The sequence below is a fragment of the Protomyctophum bolini genome, assembly GCF_963924005.1.
Source record: "Protomyctophum bolini genome assembly, chromosome: 15".
Taxonomy (NCBI): domain Eukaryota; kingdom Metazoa; phylum Chordata; class Actinopteri; order Myctophiformes; family Myctophidae; genus Protomyctophum; species Protomyctophum bolini.
Window position 1 is genome coordinate 24139636 of NC_137876.1, and position 18423 is coordinate 24158058.

The window sequence follows — 18423 nt, forward strand, 5'->3', positions numbered from 1 at the left end:
GTCTTATCGTTCATGTTTGACTGTAGTAGTGTGCTCGTATTATTTTTAGTAAGTCTAAAAGTCATGCTCCAATTTAACATATATATGCACTGATTACTGATACCATATTAACCACTTATGCCCCATCTACTTTGTTCACAATGTGTTGTATTGTGAAGCGCTGTGAGCTTGTAGATCAGAGATTTTTTCTTTTTTTAAGATTCTTTTTTTTTGCGGCTTACGCCTTTTATTGGTTTTTTGAAGGGACAGACAGTAGGCTGACAGGAAACTGGAGAGAGATGCCATGGGCATGGGGGAAGACATGCAGTAAAGGCCGTGTCAGGCTCGGTAGTCGAACCCGCGGCACACTGCGACTGGATTACCAGTCGGGTGCCCAGACGGTTACGCCACCGCCTGGGCCTAGATCAGAGATTTTAAGCAAATTATTTTTTATATTACTTTTTACATTTCACCTAACATCCCCCAAATAGAGACGCCAGGTTGAACGTGGTTATAGGGAAAACATATTTCTAATTCCAGTTCTGCTTATCGATTCCGGTTCCTAACGATTCCCTATAAGAGGTCCAAAAGAGGTCAAATGTTCATTTAACAAAAAGACATGTAATGAATAGAGTAACAACGTCTCCTTTATTCAACAGTTGAGCCATTTGTGGATAATACAGTTATCCACAATTTTTATTTTATTTTTACTGCTACCGACAAAAAGCCTGTCTGAGGAGCAGCACACTGCCACACACCCACACGTGTGTATGAAAGAGAGGGTAATAAATAAATAAATAGTGCGTGACTGCGAGTTTAGGAACCGATATGCAGAATCGAAATTTAAATTATTTGTATGGGTACCCCAGTATACCCACCATTTGTTATTTCGCCACCCATCCCTAATGATACCTCACACATTATGAGTGTTTAATAAACAAAAGCGAGCATACAGTACAGTACAGTACAGCTCGATAAGCCAGTGACGATACCCGACCTTTGATCTCCAGCACCAGCTCAGGTTTGAGGTGGCAGCTAACGAGGCCGTCCGCCGTGATGTTCCACAGCTGGCTGTCCTTGCTCCCACGCTCTGGGGAGACACACAGCCGGCTGCCGGCCATCACCACGTTGCTGGTGGTCTCCAGACAACAGTCCTCTACCAGCTGAGAGAGAGAGAGAGAGAGAGACACACACACACACACACACACACACACACACACACACACACACACACACACACACACACACACACACACACACACACACACACACACACACACACACACACACACACACACACACACACACACACACACACACACACACACACACACACACACACACAACATTGAGTGCTGTGTCTTCTAAATCATGACAGTTTTCTGGACTATGTTTCTACAGTAAATCAGCAGTGCTCAAACTATTTCAAGGACCACAAACATTGTAATAGGCTGCTAACCCCCATCTGAAAAGATGTTGTTCTTCCAGGAACCACCCAGAAGCAGTAATCAGTAGTTCTCACAAATAAAGTGACTCTGAGCGACTGAGCCCCTGCTTGCTCCCGATGTGCAGGTCTGTGCCTTGCATGGTTTCCTCCGCCATCGGTGTATGAATGGGTGAATGTATCTATGTAAAGCGCTTCGGATAAAAGCGCTATATAAATGCACCATTTTTAATTTACTTGAGTATTTCCAAATTCAGGTACTTAAAAACTTTTGTTACTAGTTAATTACCCACTTCAGCCCTATACATTTTGGCCATTTGAAAAAAGCCAATCTACAAGCTCACAATGCGTTGCGATGCGACACATTGTCGCATGCGACACAAGATTTTCATACATTTGAAAACTTGAAAGGGCACATTCTGTATAATGAGTACTTTTCGTACTTTAAGTACATTTTGATACCAATACTTTAGTACTTGTACTCAAGTAAATTTTTCATTCCAGACTTTCAATTGTAACAGAGTACTACTCTACATTGCAGCATTGATACTTTTACTTAAGCAAAAGCTACTTTTTACTGAGTTACTTTTTCCACCGCTGGTCATTGGTCAATTAAACAATATTAAACGAGATGGTGTTCTTTATTGTCATTAATGCACGCCTGCATTGCTGCAGGAACTCATTTGTTCCGAAATGCAGAGCAGAAGTGCATTAATGACAATAAAGAACACCCTTGAGTGTAATATTGCAATTATACAACAGTTACCCCTAAAACTAAGATTATTCACTAAAAATCACATTTGTCATAGCCACTACGACCACAAACGTCCCAAGACACTAGCTAGCCTAGCCACCGCGACTGCTGCGCTCTGGGAGAACAGAGCAGGTGATGTATTTGTTTTGATTAGGTGGTCCAATATTGTAAGGCTTAAGCACGGCTAGAAAGCTGTTTCAACCAGATTGCTGTTTCAAATCAGATTGCCTCCTCGAAAATGACCCGTTGTGTATAATGTACAGTACGCACCTTGCAGGACAGCAGCCCAGCCTGGTAGAGCCAGACGTGCTCCAGTACCCCGGTCTCCTCCATGGCCTGTACTCTCATCAGTTTGATGTCGTCCAGGGTCCCCGTCAGGGTCATCACACGGCCCGTCTCCTGGCTCCGTAGGCACACGTACATCGGTTTCTGTTGGATTGGGGAATCACACACACACGCGCGCGCACACACCATCACCAAAATATACTATTTTATAGTATATCATATACGTTTTAGTATAGTGCATGCCTACTGTACATGCATGCAGTATACAAAACATAAGGACAAACACAAGGGCTACAGATCAGAGCAGGTCGTATTCATTCCAATTTCAGCATCTGAAGGAGAATGTAATATGGTTTCGCTTTCCCTTTGGCATTGCACCTACTGCATAACGACAATAGTCATTCAAACATACAATTTAAAATGATCTGGTGATCTGTGAAGGGAGTATTTAAAGGAATTATAAAATATTTGTGCGAATATAACAAATATATCAAAAATTCAAAATATGTCATTTTCTGATACTATTACCAGTTTGGCTTTGACTTGAGAAATACAAACATATTGTCCCCATCCTATCATTCGAAAATATAATAATTGGACAAAAACCACCGTGGAAGGAACATGATCACTCAGCACAATTTTAGATCACTCCGTACCTGAACTAATGGTCGTAGGGATCCAATCCGGTGCCAGCTGCTATACTTGCACCAATCACCAACCTCGCTGGGCTGGAGTAGGATCTGGTGACCACGGTAGTTAGAGCCCTCGTACAACACCCACCTGCAGAGACCACCAATAGTTTGTTCAATAAAAACATGTGTAAGAGTCTAAGAGATAACGGATAACAGAAAAGCACTAAGCGCGCTGCTTTAGACAACAGTGCGCTGTTCCTTTTCTGCCTCTGGGTTCCCAGTAACACAACTGCACCTGAAATGGTCAGACAAACTGACCTGATTAAAGGGAATTTCCATGCATCCACGTTGAACATTTTGTTGCCTTATATTATAAGGATATTGTTCTTCACTGGCAATCCATTGGGAGAAATACTGTACTCTCAAAATAATGTAACAGTAAACTTTCTGCTATCACACATCCATCAAAATGTGTCAAGAAAACAAAGTAAATGAAAACATTTAAAACTGGTGACGCACATTCCTCTGGCCACAGCTATGGAGCGTATGCGTCCGTCCAGGCCTGCCTGCTGTAGGTTGACGGTCTCGTCTGTCAGTGCCACCTTCCTGCCCCTGCAGCCAGGCTTACTGAACAACGTGATGGAGGGCAGAGACAACTCCTGCGGTGACATGAAAGGAAGGGGAGAAATAAGAAAGGAAACAAGGCAATCATAGATTTGTATAGAGCACCGAAGTCCTGACGTAACTTGCTCATCCCTTCGATTCCCCTGGTTCGCGGAAGTAATTTCTCTATGGAGAATAACATGGGGTGTTAAAATCGTTTCATATAAGCGTTGTGGTCCAACAATAAACAAGCTGTCTCTGCGTTATTGTCAGGGAGGTGTCTCTGTATCGTTTGCAACAGTCAGTCACTCATATATGATACAGTTCTAGCGAAAATGTAACTAATTCAGTTACATTTACTATAGTCCTACTAGACCCCAAGAAATTGCATCTGGCCACAAAAGAGCATGGGATCTACTGATGTTATGCTTATGATGTTGCTTACGCTGTTTTGATTTTTTGCCATGCTTTCAACCTTGTAGCACTCTGAGATTCATGAGAATGTAAAGTGCTTTATAAATAAAATGCATTATTATGTATTATTATTAAGTCCCAAGTGAGTACTTACGTGTCCGATAGTGTGTATGGATCGCATGGAAGTGTCGGGAGACGGGAAGCCCATAGCCTCTGTGTCCGAGTACTCTCCCTCCTCCAGCACGTACACGCGTCCTGTGAACTGGGCTTCGTCATACACCACCCAGCTGCCACAGACACACAAGGCATAGAGAGAAGACACACGGTATGGATTTGACACTGATGATATTCACCTTTACTAATGTTGCGTTCACACGAGACATATGCAAAGATCACAGCATTTGTCGTTTCGTATATCTGTTGCTCACACGGGCTACTTTTGCCGTTTTTGAATTTGAATCCTGAAAGGTAACAGTTTTGGACATAATGAGGCTTCCACCGGACACAGACGATATAGTATAAATAAAATGAATGGCATAACAAAAACTAGGTGTGATAAAAAAACAATAGAAATAGAATGATGAGGCATACGAAAAGAAACGTTATTGCGTATTTACAAAACAAACTAAAACCTACTCAAATTCTTGAGAAAATGTAAAAATAATAAAAGCTAAACTAGCCAACCCCATTTTAAAATCTAAGTAAAACTAAACTAAAATAAAATCGAATGAAAAATGCAGAACTATAGTAACTATAGCTAACGGCCAAGCTACACCGAGCATGACGCATGCACAGTACGTGAGAATAATGCACGCACGAAACCCTCATGGCTACTCTAGATCTATGGCCGTGCGTAGATTGTCCACTGTCTTCATTTGGGAGACACTATATAGTATGTGTGCCCGGGGGGCATACACATGGGGAAAAAATAGATAAATAGATAAAAATAGATAAATCCTTTAAGTGCATTCGTATCCGGAGCCCACCGCGCTATCTGCGTGTCTGGTGTAGCAGCCGGTATCATTGACATACATTGGATCTTTCCAAACCACACTGTATACACACGCAGTAAATTCCATGCACAGACGTGCTCGGTGTAGCACGGCCCGACGGCCGTAAGAAAAAAAGAAAGCTGGTATGTCCAAGTTGTTATCAAGTTGTGCTTACCTGCCAGCCAGAACCCTGCAGGACCTAGGCTCAAAGTCCTCGTCCAGAGCTGCCACACTGTCCTCCAGAACCACCAGCTGTCCCTGGCAGCCTGGCTCAGAAAACAGCTGCACCTACAGCATTTAACACACACACACACACACACACACACACACACACACACACACACACACACACACACACACACACACACACACACACACACACACACACACACACACACACACACACACACACACACACACACACACACACACACACACACACACACACACACACACACACACACACACACACACACACACACACACACACACACACACACACCAAAACATGAGGAAACAGCTGCACCTACAGCATTTAACACACACACCAAAACATGAGGAAACAGCTGCACCTACAGCATTTAACACACACACCAAAACATGAGGAAACATCTGCACCTACAGCATTTAACACACACACCAAAACATGAGGAAACAGCTGCACCTACAGCATTTAACACACACACCAAAACATGAGGAAACTGCTGCACCTACAGCATTTAACACACACACCAAAACATGAGGAAACAGCTGCACCTACAGCATTTAACACACACACACCAAAACATGAGGAAACTGCTGCACCTACAGCATTTAACACACACACACCAAAACATGAGGAAACAGCTGCACCTACAGCACAAAACACACCAACACATCCTTAGTGAATCAGGCAACAGACGACAGACCTTTTTTGGTGATAATTGATGATTTATTGCCAGAACTCACCTTGAATTTGCTCGAGCCAGTCATGGCGTCCTGTAAAATGCACAGTAAGAGCTATTATTACCAGCCTTGCACTGTAAATGTTGCACTAAATCAGCAACCCAGATGTCACATACTGTACAATGTAAAAACTTCTTGAAAGTCTTAAATGAAGCATGACAGACTTAAACTCTTCCTTGTCGCGTTGAAGCTTTTCTGCCAGTGGTAAAAATCCTTCCTACATGTCTTGAACTCTTCTGAGCAGAGTTGTATCATTCCTATCTGTCTTTATCTTAATGTAAGTCGCTCTGGATTAAGAGCGTCTGCTAAATGCCTAAATTGTAAATTGTAAATTGTATCTCTTCCAACAGTTTGGGACCTCACAAGAATATTTGTGATTTAACTAACTGAGAATGCCTAACTAAGCACATTTACTCAAGTACTGTACTTTACTTCTACTCCACTACAATTATTTAAAAACTTAGTTACTGTTACTTTGTTCAGTTTGATTATTTTTCCAAAACATACATTAACCACTTCAGCCCTATATACATTTCAGCCATTTGAAAATAGCTCACAATGCATTGTGAGCTTGTAGATCTGTATACATTTGAAATCTTGTAAAATGGGACCTAATGGGCGTAATGAGTACTTTATACTTTTGGTAATTTAAGTGCATTTTAATACCAATACTTGTACTTTTGTACTATTCTGGTGTACTTTTACTTAAGTAAAACATTTGAGTATTTCTTTTACACCACTGCGTACATCAGTGGTTTTCAAACTTTTTCATGTCAAATTGACACCAATTAGCCTGCGGACCCCCATTTGAAAAGATATGCCAGAGACTCCCATAAGAGAAGATTTTTACGGCTCAACCAGTTTAATTTCAAGGATCCCCAGTTTGACATGCATATTAGTCTACAGACCCCCATTTAATGGCATTTCTGTCTCTGGCACCCCCAATTTATATTGTAAATCAATTGTTATCAATGTTAATGTAACTCTGAGAGTCTACAAATGGAACCAAATGGACCCGTTAAAAGTCCATTTTGTTCCATTTGTACACTCTCAGAGTTACAGACCCATAAGGGTCCATTCGGTTCCTAACTATCATTTAGCTGGGGACCCCCTGGAACTCCCTCAAGGACCCCACTTTGGGAACCACTGGCTTACATGGAAGACGGGCTGCATGGAGGCCATCTTGGCGGTGTGTGCTCCCCAGTCTTCAGGGCTCCCGTACAGGCCTTTCTCTACAACGTACAGCTCTCCGTTGAATCCCGCGTTCTCAAACAACACCCACCTGCCGTCAACACACAAACCACATCCTTTACACACTGACTGCGCAAAGTACAAGTCAAGACAAATAATGCACATTAATGCTGACGTCTGCTGACAATATTATGCAGTGAGTCAATATACTGTAGAAAATAGCCCATCTAAAAGCTATAAGCTGTAATAATAAATAATATCAATATTAGTTTCCTAGTTTTCTACACCAAAATTGATTATCTATTATCACTTGTTGCACCCCTAACTTTGAGTAAATCTAGGGAATACAAGAGATGATACATGAGTTTTCCATTCTGACCAAATCACTGACTGTGATTTTGTCTTATCTTTAACCAAAAAAAGGAAGTCTGTGTCTCTACAAGGCATTAAATGATTTAGCAGGCCAGCCAGACAAATTACACAATGTTCCACAAAGAAGAAATACAGGTTAACCAAATTCAATGTTTTCCAAGAGTTCATATTGTTGTGTAATGTACTGTTGTAATGTAGTATTGTTGAATAATGTACTATGTCAGTTGACATGGTGACAATTAAGTATTTTCAAAATAATTGTTGCGAATGCAGTGAGCACTTACTATGAGACCTAGCAGATCATGTCTGTCTGTGTGTGTGTCTGTCTGTCTGTCTGTCTGTCCCGCTTTTGTGCCCATATATGGAGCTGAGTGATTACGTCACCATGACTCAGCCATAACCATATAAGGAGTCCCCAAAGCAGCTATACGTCCAAAACCCAAATATGTACGAGCTGCGTTCGCTTCCCGCGTTTGCGCGTCTTACTGGTATATACTGTAGTTGTTTAGGAACTGCACGCCTCAACAGCATACATACAGTACTAGTTATTTTCTGTCTTTTTCTTGAGAGCTCAACAAGACACGTATCTCGAGGCTACCTTATCCTTTTAGCCCAAATGTATGACTGTGCCTCATGCTGTTTGCATTTCTGTTTGATAAAGTATTCAATCAACCAAACCTTCTATTAGGCTGCTAGTTGCATACACCATTGTTAACATTAAGCTCTCCAAACTGGATACTATGCTGCTAAGAAAAGACGTATTTTAGCTACAGTGACGTGTCAAGCCCCAACACTTGAATGCGTTTTTGAACAGAGGAAGTGAATCAATGGCACGTGAGGGTGTCGGAGGTGCAAACAATGGTGCTTCTTTTTGTGGGTTGGTAGTTTGAAAACCAAATGGCTGTCCAAATGGCTGCACCAAACGGTGCTTGTTGCAGGTCCCTGCACTACAGTATGCTGTATGCATATTATAATCTTTGACATTAGATAATAAAACTTCTTCTTTCTGGACCACACAACCAAATGCATATAATGTGGGGGAAACCATTTGAGAACGAGTGCTGTAACTCATTGTGAAACCTGTCGTATCAGGTGCCTCGAAGTATTAATGCTCAGTTTTGTAGCCTCTGGGCCTCGATCTGTGTGTGTGTGTGTGTGTGTGTGTGTGTGTGTGTGTGTGTGTGTGTAGGGGGGAGGGGAGGGGGGTGGGAGCTGGGAAGGAGACCAGAGAAACACCCACAAAACGCCCAGCGCACAATGGAGCAGATCAGAGACACACTTTGCTTTCCTGCTTCCTTTTTCATACCTGGAAGCTACAGCCCCATTTATACTACTTTGTACAGCGGTGTCGCGCACCAAAAACAGATTTATATAAGCTCACAACTTTACTTTGGGATCCCCAACTAAATTAGTTTGATATAGCATCACACTTTAACCGTATAGACATGGACTATTTGTTACATGCTGTTACATGTGTGGGCAGTTCAAATAGGGCCTCAAACGCACAGACACAATGCGTTGTGAACACAAATCCTGTGCTGGGGACTCCCTGACACAAAATATTGTCAGATGGGGGTCCAGTCCACGTCCAAATACATATCAATTTGGGGGTCCCTCACATGAAACATGTTTGAGAAGCACTTACACTCCTGCTAGGACGTTGACAGACTGGGTCCTGGCGTGGAAGCTGGTGTCGTCCATGTTGGGAACGGGTCCCATGAGGTCCACCTTCAGACTTCTCTCCCCAAAGTCCCTCTCACTGAACAGTTTGACATGAGGCGACAGGAAACCCTACAGGAAAAGAGCAGAAAGTCATTCAAGATGCCAGTTTTGAAGACCAATCAAGACCATTTGACCATTTGACCGTTTGAAACAACCTTTTAAACCTTTTCTTTTTTTGACAGCCTGTATCTAATTTAAGACTTGTTCCTGGTCAGCAGGTGCCTAAGAATGGATCAGATTTGGATTTAGGGTTGTTAATAAAAAAAACATGCATTGGGATCACCTTTTTATCATTGCTGTTGCCTATAAAGCTCTTATCTCAATATTTTTACTTGTAAATTAACACCCTACTTGATCACATTACAGTTTTGTTTTAGAGCTTGTAGATCTGCTTCTTTGAATCCTAAAAAGTAACAGCAGATAAGGAACACTCGGTTCATACGCTCCATCCAGGGGGTCCTCAGCAAAAACCTGTTTAGCCACTTTAGCCTTATATACAATGAGATTGTTTTTGAAACACAAATCTTGTATTTTGCCACTGTCACAAAATATTTTCAGACGGGGGTCCGTCCGTTGGTGGCTAAATACAGTTGACAAAAGGCATTTTCAGATCATGCTTACAGCGAGTACAGGCCGTAGGGACATGAACCCGTCCGCGTCCCCTCCCCAGTCGCTGCAGTCTGCATACTTACAGCGAGTACAGGCCGTAGGGACATGAACCCGTCCGCGTCCCCTCCCCAGTCGCTGCAGTCTGCATACTTACAGCGAGTACAGGCCGTAGGGACATGAACCCGTCCGCGTCCCCTCCCCAGTCGCTGCAGTCTGCGTACTTACAGCGAGTACAGGCCGTAGGGACATGAACCCGTCCGCGTCCCCTCCCCAGTCGCTGCAGTCTGCGTACTTACAGCGAGTACAGGCCGTAGGGACATGAACCCGTCCGCGTCCCCTCCCCAGTCGCTGCAGTCTGCATACTTACAGCGAGTACAGGCCGTAGGGACATGAACCCGTCCGCGTCCCCTCCCCAGTCGCTGCAGTCTGCGTACTCCCCTTCCTCCAGGGCGTACTGGCGCCCCTCAAACTCCACCTCGTCGTAGCCCACCCAGCTGGGCGGAATGGAACACATCGAGATGGAGATAAAAAGAACACGTTATTGGACATGCAATTTGACATGAAATGGAAATCGTCTTGTTAATGAATTATGACTAGATCACATCATACATGTGGCAGTGGACAGGATAACGGCCTTGGAGGACATTCCCTTCGCTCCAAGTCTGTTTATGGTGATGAACGGATGATGATGGTGATCCTGCTACTTAAAGCGGAACTAGGTCCCCTGAGCAAGCGCTGAGCAGTCAGCACTTGCGCAGGACACCGGGTTCAAATCGGGGGTAGAAGATGAAAGTTACATCTAAAGTGACCCTTATGTTAGGACGGGGGTAAGTGCCTGTGGTTTCCGAGGCTAGGACGGGGGCTATTGGTCATGTACACATCTCTTAGACCAGTGGTTCTCAACCTTTTCAGGTCTTGACCCCCCAAAATAATCATATTTAACTGGAGACCCCCCCACCCTGACAAGCATTTAGCATGTAGGAGTTGAGGCTTTACATTTCCGTTTCCACAAATACATATTGTGAAAATAGCCGATCTACAAGCTCACAACGCCTCGCACTGTGGCACTCATGGGATATTTGATTTAAAAGGACTGTGTATGTTGTGTGTGTAGTTGTTGTTTTGCGAGTGTTACAGTATGTTTGTTTATGTACTGGGAGCGATTTAATATTTCTGATAATGCTGTGTTGTTGTGTGTTTTATTTTTGGATTCTGCAAGTGTTAATCAGTTAGCTAGTGGAAGATTAGATACTCACAGCCCACCGAGGATCTTCAGAGAGCCCACGGTAGAAAGTGTTCTCCTGTTCTCAGCATTTCCTTCTGTTGGCCTGTCTTCTTCCCCTTCACTTGCTGCGAAGTCGTACACTTCACTGTCCACCTCCATGCACTCTCCTTCGAAGCCCGGCTTCTCAAAGAGTAAGGCCTGAGGAAATGAGCAAAAACAAAATGAGCGTCTGGAAATGGACCTTGCATTGACACGTTATTGCTATATTTAACTCAATTTGTTGGTGTCCCCCTCAGGGACCGTGGTCCCCAGACCCCACTTTGAGAACCACTCGTGTACAATATTGTGACAATCAAGTATGTGTGTTATTGTGTGCAGACTGTGCACACATTTGAGTGTCTGTGTGTGTATGTAATGTGCATTTCCTATGCTTGTCCCAGCATGAGGAATACCGGCCATTCCCCAGATTCCATGTGCAGTACAGTGCCTGTGGACATGTACCTCTACATAAGTCAGGGTTCAATATACCACCCAGGGAATATAGAGACATGAGCGCTCTAGGAAGCCTCACTTGAGAAATGTAATATAATGATACATTGATATTAGCACTAACCGATGAACTTGGCCTCTAAGTCAGCCTGGGAAAAGCGCACAGACAAATTATATAGGCCCTAAAACGGGTGTCCTGGTTCGGCCTGGACTGGTCCCGTTGAGTTGTCCCAGATTCCAATGGTCAGCACGTCCCTATATAATAGGTCAATAGTACGGTGTAAAGCACTTGTGTGTTTATTTTGTATACTAATTTATGTTAATCGCTCTCCACTGACAAACTAAACAAATGGCAACACACAGTGGACAAGCTAGGTTTGAACTACTTTGTGAAACAGAGCAAACCTAGATTGCTTCCATCCCATGACAATGTCATGGGAACACCAAAAGTCATTCACAGTTTCATGCACAATGACAATGTTGTCTATTGCAGTGGTTCCCAAACTGGGGTCCGGGGACCCCCAGGGGTACCTGAGGGAGTTCCAGGGGGGACTCATCTATTTTGTTCATGTTCATAAAGTGCTAAAGTGTTTAAAGCAGTGGTTCCCAAACTTTTTCATGTCAAGGACCCCCAAATTGACACTACTTAGCCCGTGGACCCCCATTTGAAAAGATATGCCAGGGACCCCCATAAGAGAAGACGTCTACATTTAGACGTCTACATTTAGACGTCTACATTTTGTTCATGTTCATAAAGTGCTAAAGTGTTTAAAGCTAAATGTAGACGTCTACATTTAGACGTCTACATTTTGTTCATGTTCATAAAGTGCTAAAGTGTTTAAAGCTAAATGTAGACGTCTACATTTAGACGTCTACATTTTGTTCATGTTCATAAAGTGCTAAAGTGTTTAAAGCTAAATGTAGACGTCTACATTTAGACGTCTACATTTAGACGTCTACATTTTGTTCATGTTCATAAAGTGCTAAAGTGTTTAAAGCTAAATGTAGACGTCTACATTTAGACGTATACATTTAGACGTCTACATTTAAACGTCTACATTTAGACGTCTACATTTAGGCGTATACATTTAGACAGTGTCCCCCTGAGTGCCTTCCCAGTGTGCCTCCCGAGTGCCTTCCCAATGCCTCCCCAGTGTGCCCCTGAGTGCCTCCCCAGTGTGCCCCTGAGTGCCTCCCCAGTGTGCCTCCCGAGTGCCTTCCCAGTGCCTCCCCAGTGTGCCTCCCCAGTGTCTCCCCAGTGCCTCCTCAGTGCCTGCCCAGTGTCCCCCCAGTGTCTCCAATAGCAATACAAGAGCAATAATACAAATTAATCTTAATGTATTAATCTTATTAATTAATGAATCTAATTAATTAATGAATTAATTAATCAAAATTGCGGCCTGTGCCCAGCACCATGCCAAAGCTTTTTCCTGCAGGAAACACTGCTTGTGGTTGTAAATATATTGTTATCCGTGTTGCGAGGATGAGAGGGTACCTGGAAAAATATCTACCCCAAAAGGGGTACCTGGTCCAAAAAAGTTTGGGAACCCCTGGTCTATTGGATATATACATGCATGATGCAACCTTAATGTACGTTGCACAACGCACATTGTCTTTAGAGTGAATGGCTTCAGGTGTTTAAGACAGTGTGCATGTTCATAAAATCTATTCAAATGTCATAGGATGCAACAACCCACCAATGCCTGGTGTGTTTAGCAAATTAAAGGAAACCAGACTGGCTGCTGGTTAATCAGACAAGCAAGGAAACCAGACTGGCTGCTGGTTAATCAGACAAGCAAGGAAACCAGACTGGCTGCTGGTTAATCAGACAAGCAGAGACAGCGGCCGGTGATGCTCCGTGCCAGCTTGGTTGGCAGGGCCTACAGTATGTGGTTCCCACACCAGCCCAGTATGCTGGCAATAACACGCTGTGATGTTTCACAACACCCTGAGGACCACAGCTAAACTGTCAACACATTTAACCGCTGCGGGGAGAGGCCCCAGCATATTCAGACAAGTGTTAAGTAAAAGTGTGCGGTACGGGAGTGTGTTTTCAGTCATGTATTGGTGTCATGAATGATCCTTTTAAAACATACCTTCACTTCTTTGGGACGTTCCACCTTTATTGCACCCTGTTAAGAACAGAGAGTTGTGTTCAAGACAATTCAATTCAATGCAAATATCAACCCCTTTTCCAAACACAGATTTAACCAGGCTGCAAGTGGTTCAAGTAAGTCTATAACAGTTGGGTAAAAGTTACATTAAAATACCATTCTGAGAGGTCTGAGGGGGGTAAACGTTACATAAAAAAATACCATTCTCAGAGGTCTGAGGGGGGTAAAAGTTACATTAAAATACCATTCTGAGAGGTCTGAGGGGGGTAAACGTTACATAAAAGAATACCATTCTCAGAGGTCTGAGGGGGGTAAAAGTTACATTAAAATACCATTCTGAGAGGTCTGAGGGGGGTAAAAGTTACATAAAAGAATACCATTCTCAGAGGTCTGAGGGGGGTAAAAGTTACATTAAAATACCATTCTGAGAGGTCTGAGGGGGGTAAAAGTTACATAAAAGAATACCATTCTCAGAGGTCTGAGGGGGGTAAAAGTTACATTAAAATACCATTCTGAGAGGTCTGAGGGAGCCAAGGAAGGGCTGAGGGAAGCCCCAGGACTCTGGACAGGGGTACTCCCCCCTCTCCAACACCGCTACAACACCTGTAAACCCTGGATCACTGTACACCAGCCAGCTATAGAGAGAGAGAGAGAGAGAGAGAGAGAGAGAGAGAGAGAGAGATCGTGCGCGAGAGAGAGAAATTAATTTTCAAAACTTTCAAAAATACACAATTGTTTGTGAGTCATATAAACAATTTAACCCATTTAAGACCTGCGGCCGATTCTACAAAACTACTAAATCAGTAGTTCGAAAAAGAGCAAAAGTAGCAGATCTACAAGCTCAAAGGCGCTTTGAGCTTGTGGATTTGCTTCTTTTAATACTTTTGTGTGACGCTGTAGTGTGGTTGTAGGGCATTCATTCACAACAAGTTAGAATATGGAGATAAGCGGTTTCTGCCCGACACCAACGACATGCACTAATACAGCTAAAATCTAAAACGACACAGGTAGAGGTTTTTGGACTTCATTAAGCGAGGTGATATTGAAGAGGCTTTAGATGTATAGTGGTTAATTGGAGTAGTCAGCTGTGGGGTTGGGGTAGGGAACTGTGACGGACATTGTGCATTTGTTTGTTTAACTGTATGTAATGTGTGTTTTTTTTTTTTTTTTTCTTGGTTATTATAATTTTTTTGTTCTGTATTTATTGTTGTTAAAACATTTCCTGATGTTTCTTCGAAGATTTTGTTTGTATTTGTGCTGCCATGTGGGGGGGGGGGGGGGATATATGTGAATACTTGTTTAGAAATTACTTAATTATCATGTTGTAAAGAAAATCAATAAACATAATGTTTAAACATTCAGGCACTTTCCCCACTTTTAAAAGGGCTAAGATGGTTAAGAAGTGGTTGCGTCACGACTTACACGCCAGCGCGGACTTTGATGGAGCCGGTGGTCTGTGGCATGGCGTAGGATCCGATCTCGATGGTGTCGTCGCAGTACGACGACAACCTGCCCATCCCGTTCACCTCGGCGAAAAGGTCGATCTGTGGCGCGCTGTAGTCCTGTCACATCCAACATATACGACAGCACCGTGAAGAGTCATAATCAAACCATTGTCTGACATTCCACAGAGGTGTCAAACAGCTCACCCTAGTGATTCTATAATAATTCTTGTATAATGCAGTGGTTCCCAAACCGGGGGTTGGGGGGGGGGTCGCCAGGTCATTAGCTTAATGTGCAACATTGTTTTCTCACTCAACGGTAAAAAAAACCAACATACAGTATAAGTGTGGAAAGGGTACCTGCACATTTCTAAAGTTACAATTGGCTCGTTCGGCTTGTAGTCGCATCTGTGCAGCCGAGATAAACTAAATGTACAGTTCCATCCGAGTGCTTGTCAGGTGGGGGTCCCCAGTTCAAATATGGATTATTTTGGGGGGGGGGGGGGTCGCGGACTGAAAGGTTTGGGAACCCTTGCTGTAATGTATAATAAACGATGCATTATTATGATGACAGAGGACACATTTTGTCTGTGACTTACCCTAACCGCCAAGCGAATAGACCCAATGACCATAGGTGCCGTCGAGATGGCCTGACCCATCTGGTCTATTGTGGTGGGGGTCCCCTCCTCTGCCCACACGTTGACTATGTGATCCATAGGACCCTCCTCGAGAGCAATGGTACGTCCCTGGAACCCAGGCTTCTCATACAGGAGCCAGCTATTGAAAAGAGAGAGAGAGAGAATGACATCATATATTTTATGTCATTAGTTATTTGAAGTAGAATTATATGAGGATCATGGTATATTCTGATAGCAAACATGCATAGCAAAGCCAGGGCGAGTCTGGTCTAGGACAGCAAACACAGTACCATAATGTACACCTTGGAACAGTGTTGACACTTGCTTCGGCAATGTACCCAGCAAGCCAAATGACATCATGATAACGTTAGGATGTCATTTCGTGGCCCAGTTTAAATAATATTCTGGGCCAGATCTGACTAGTTATGATATGTCTTAAGTCTTAACCCATTCTGGACGGGAACCCCTTTTGGTGTTTTAACTAAGCATTATGTTATACTTTAGCTATTGAAAAATAGCAAATCTGCAAGCTCATAGCGCGCCACCAAGTGGCGCACTACGAGCTTGTAGGTCTGCAATTTTTGAAAAATGCGGCACAAATCTTTGAATATATATTCTTTCGGGTCATCCGTCTTAATGGGCAGAATTTATGTTGGTTGAAATCAGGTGATATTCTGGGCCAGATTTGATTAGTCATGGTTTGACTTGATCTGGCCATATTCGATCGGACGTCACCAATTCGTCCAGGTCCTGACCCAGGTGCTTGCTGGGTAAACGTATGTTTTCTCATGCCAATAAAGCTCCTTTGAATTGAAATAGAATTTGAATACATGGGGTCATTTTAATGTCAACCCATCTATTAAAGTCAACGTATAAATCCCATCGACAGCCTAATTCATATGGTTTTGTTTCTCATTGTACCCTTCAGTCCTTTTTCCTCTTTACTAAAGAAATAAATAATGCAAATATCTACTCCCATAATATTATGGAAAATATTTAACTCAATTTGTATATATTTTACATGAAACGTGTATGACAGTCACAGCAGACATAAGATCCATAGTACATTTGTGTAAAGTGAAACTTCTATAATTTTGTAACTTATAATATAACTGTATATAAATCCACATACAAAACCCTTAAGTAATTATGTGAGCTGTCAAACTTATATGAGTTGGGCTGCTGGAAATGGGATAACCTGCTATTGAAAAGATCTACAAGCTATATATACAAGCTATTGATCTGCTATTGAAAAATAGCAGATCTACAAGCTCATAGCGTGCCACCGAGTGGCGCGCTACGAGCTTGTAGGTCTGCTATTAAAAAAAAAAAAAAAAACGACTGACATCTTTTTCAGCTTTTTCAGAAAACTGTCAGGATGTAGAAGACATTTTTTAGAATCTGATCTCAGGTCAAAATGGGATGATATCAACAGATGAACTTTAGAGTGTGTCCCACCATCCCCTGACGACCCTGGCTGAGATGACCGGGGACAGCGTCATCGTGGTGGCGTCCTCCACATCGCGGTGGATCTCGTGGGCGTCCCCTCCGAAGCGGGCAAACTGGTTTATGACGATCTGGAAGTAGATGTTTCAGCACGACGTCAAGCAAGCAGTTTGTGAGTGGTGCAACCACTCCAAGGAACAGCAATGTCCGTGTTCACCTATGTTACTATGTACCTATGTGGCCTGTTACTATGTACCTATGTGGCCATGAGCACCAGTATATGACTATTAGTACCAGTAGGGGCGCTGCTTGCCAGAAACAGAGAGAGAGATAGTGTTAGTGCTGCACTGTTGCCTGCTAATGAGAGAGAGAGAGAGAGGAGAGGAGGGGGGAGAGGGGGAGAGTTGCACCACTCAGTTCACACGGGTGTGATTTTTTTATCAACACATGTATAACGTCTCTGTGCAAGCCTCATTATGTCCAAATTTCAAAAACGGTTTAATTTCCAGGATTCGAAAATGAAAAAAAATAGCAGAAGTAGCAGATCTACAAGCTCAACATGTACCACTTCACGCAGCATTTTGAGCCTGTGGATGTGCTACTTTTGTGTGACACCGTGGTATGATCAAGTAGGGCGTTATTTTCCCAAAACCCCCCACAAAAAGGTTAGAATACGGAGCGATAGGACTAGGAGGTTTCTGTCCTTAAAAGTGGTATAATAATCATACTGTACCTTTCCAGGCCTCTTGTGGAATCCTCTCGTTTCACGAGTCTGTGGGGAAACCAGATAGAAACATTTTTAATATTGTGAATATGATTAAGGTCTACTCTCCCCAATGTCCAGACACCCAGACACCCAGGCAACAGCTGGTGACCACCTGTGGGGTGGGGAAGCAGCACAGCACGTCTCCCCCGCACCAAGGAGCCACACCAGCTGCTGAGCCACCTCCATTAGCCAGGTAGGGGGGGTTACTCTGTGGAGGTACTGTATGTGTGACAACTGTGTGTGTGTGTGTGTGTGTGTGTGTGTGTGTGTGTGTGTGTGCGCGCGCGCGCGTTAGGTTTTTGGTTTTGCTTGGAGTGAGGGGGGGGGGTATGCACTGTATGTGGCTACTTGGAATTAAACA

General features: G+C 43.3%; 1 protein-coding gene across 1 annotated transcript in view; it reads right to left on the reverse strand.

Moving 5' to 3' along the window:
* The window catches only part of crybg1a (crystallin beta-gamma domain containing 1a), a 68281-nt gene that overhangs the window by 2433 nt on the left and 47425 nt on the right, over positions 1-18423 (reverse strand). Inside the window, exons 6-22 of the mRNA XM_080784287.1 lie at positions 18030-18068; positions 17309-17427; positions 15812-15989; positions 15193-15332; positions 14279-14405; positions 13753-13788; positions 11199-11365; positions 10310-10436; positions 9257-9402; positions 7204-7330; positions 6052-6081; positions 5279-5391; positions 4266-4398; positions 3614-3753; positions 3119-3242; positions 2448-2606; positions 977-1142 (exon numbers count right to left, since the gene is read on the reverse strand). Of these exons, the coding sequence (XP_080640413.1) occupies positions 977-1142; positions 2448-2606; positions 3119-3242; positions 3614-3753; positions 4266-4398; positions 5279-5391; positions 6052-6081; positions 7204-7330; positions 9257-9402; positions 10310-10436; positions 11199-11365; positions 13753-13788; positions 14279-14405; positions 15193-15332; positions 15812-15989; positions 17309-17427; positions 18030-18068 (2071 nt within the window). The remainder of the gene's footprint in view (positions 1-976; positions 1143-2447; positions 2607-3118; positions 3243-3613; positions 3754-4265; positions 4399-5278; positions 5392-6051; positions 6082-7203; positions 7331-9256; positions 9403-10309; positions 10437-11198; positions 11366-13752; positions 13789-14278; positions 14406-15192; positions 15333-15811; positions 15990-17308; positions 17428-18029; positions 18069-18423) is intronic.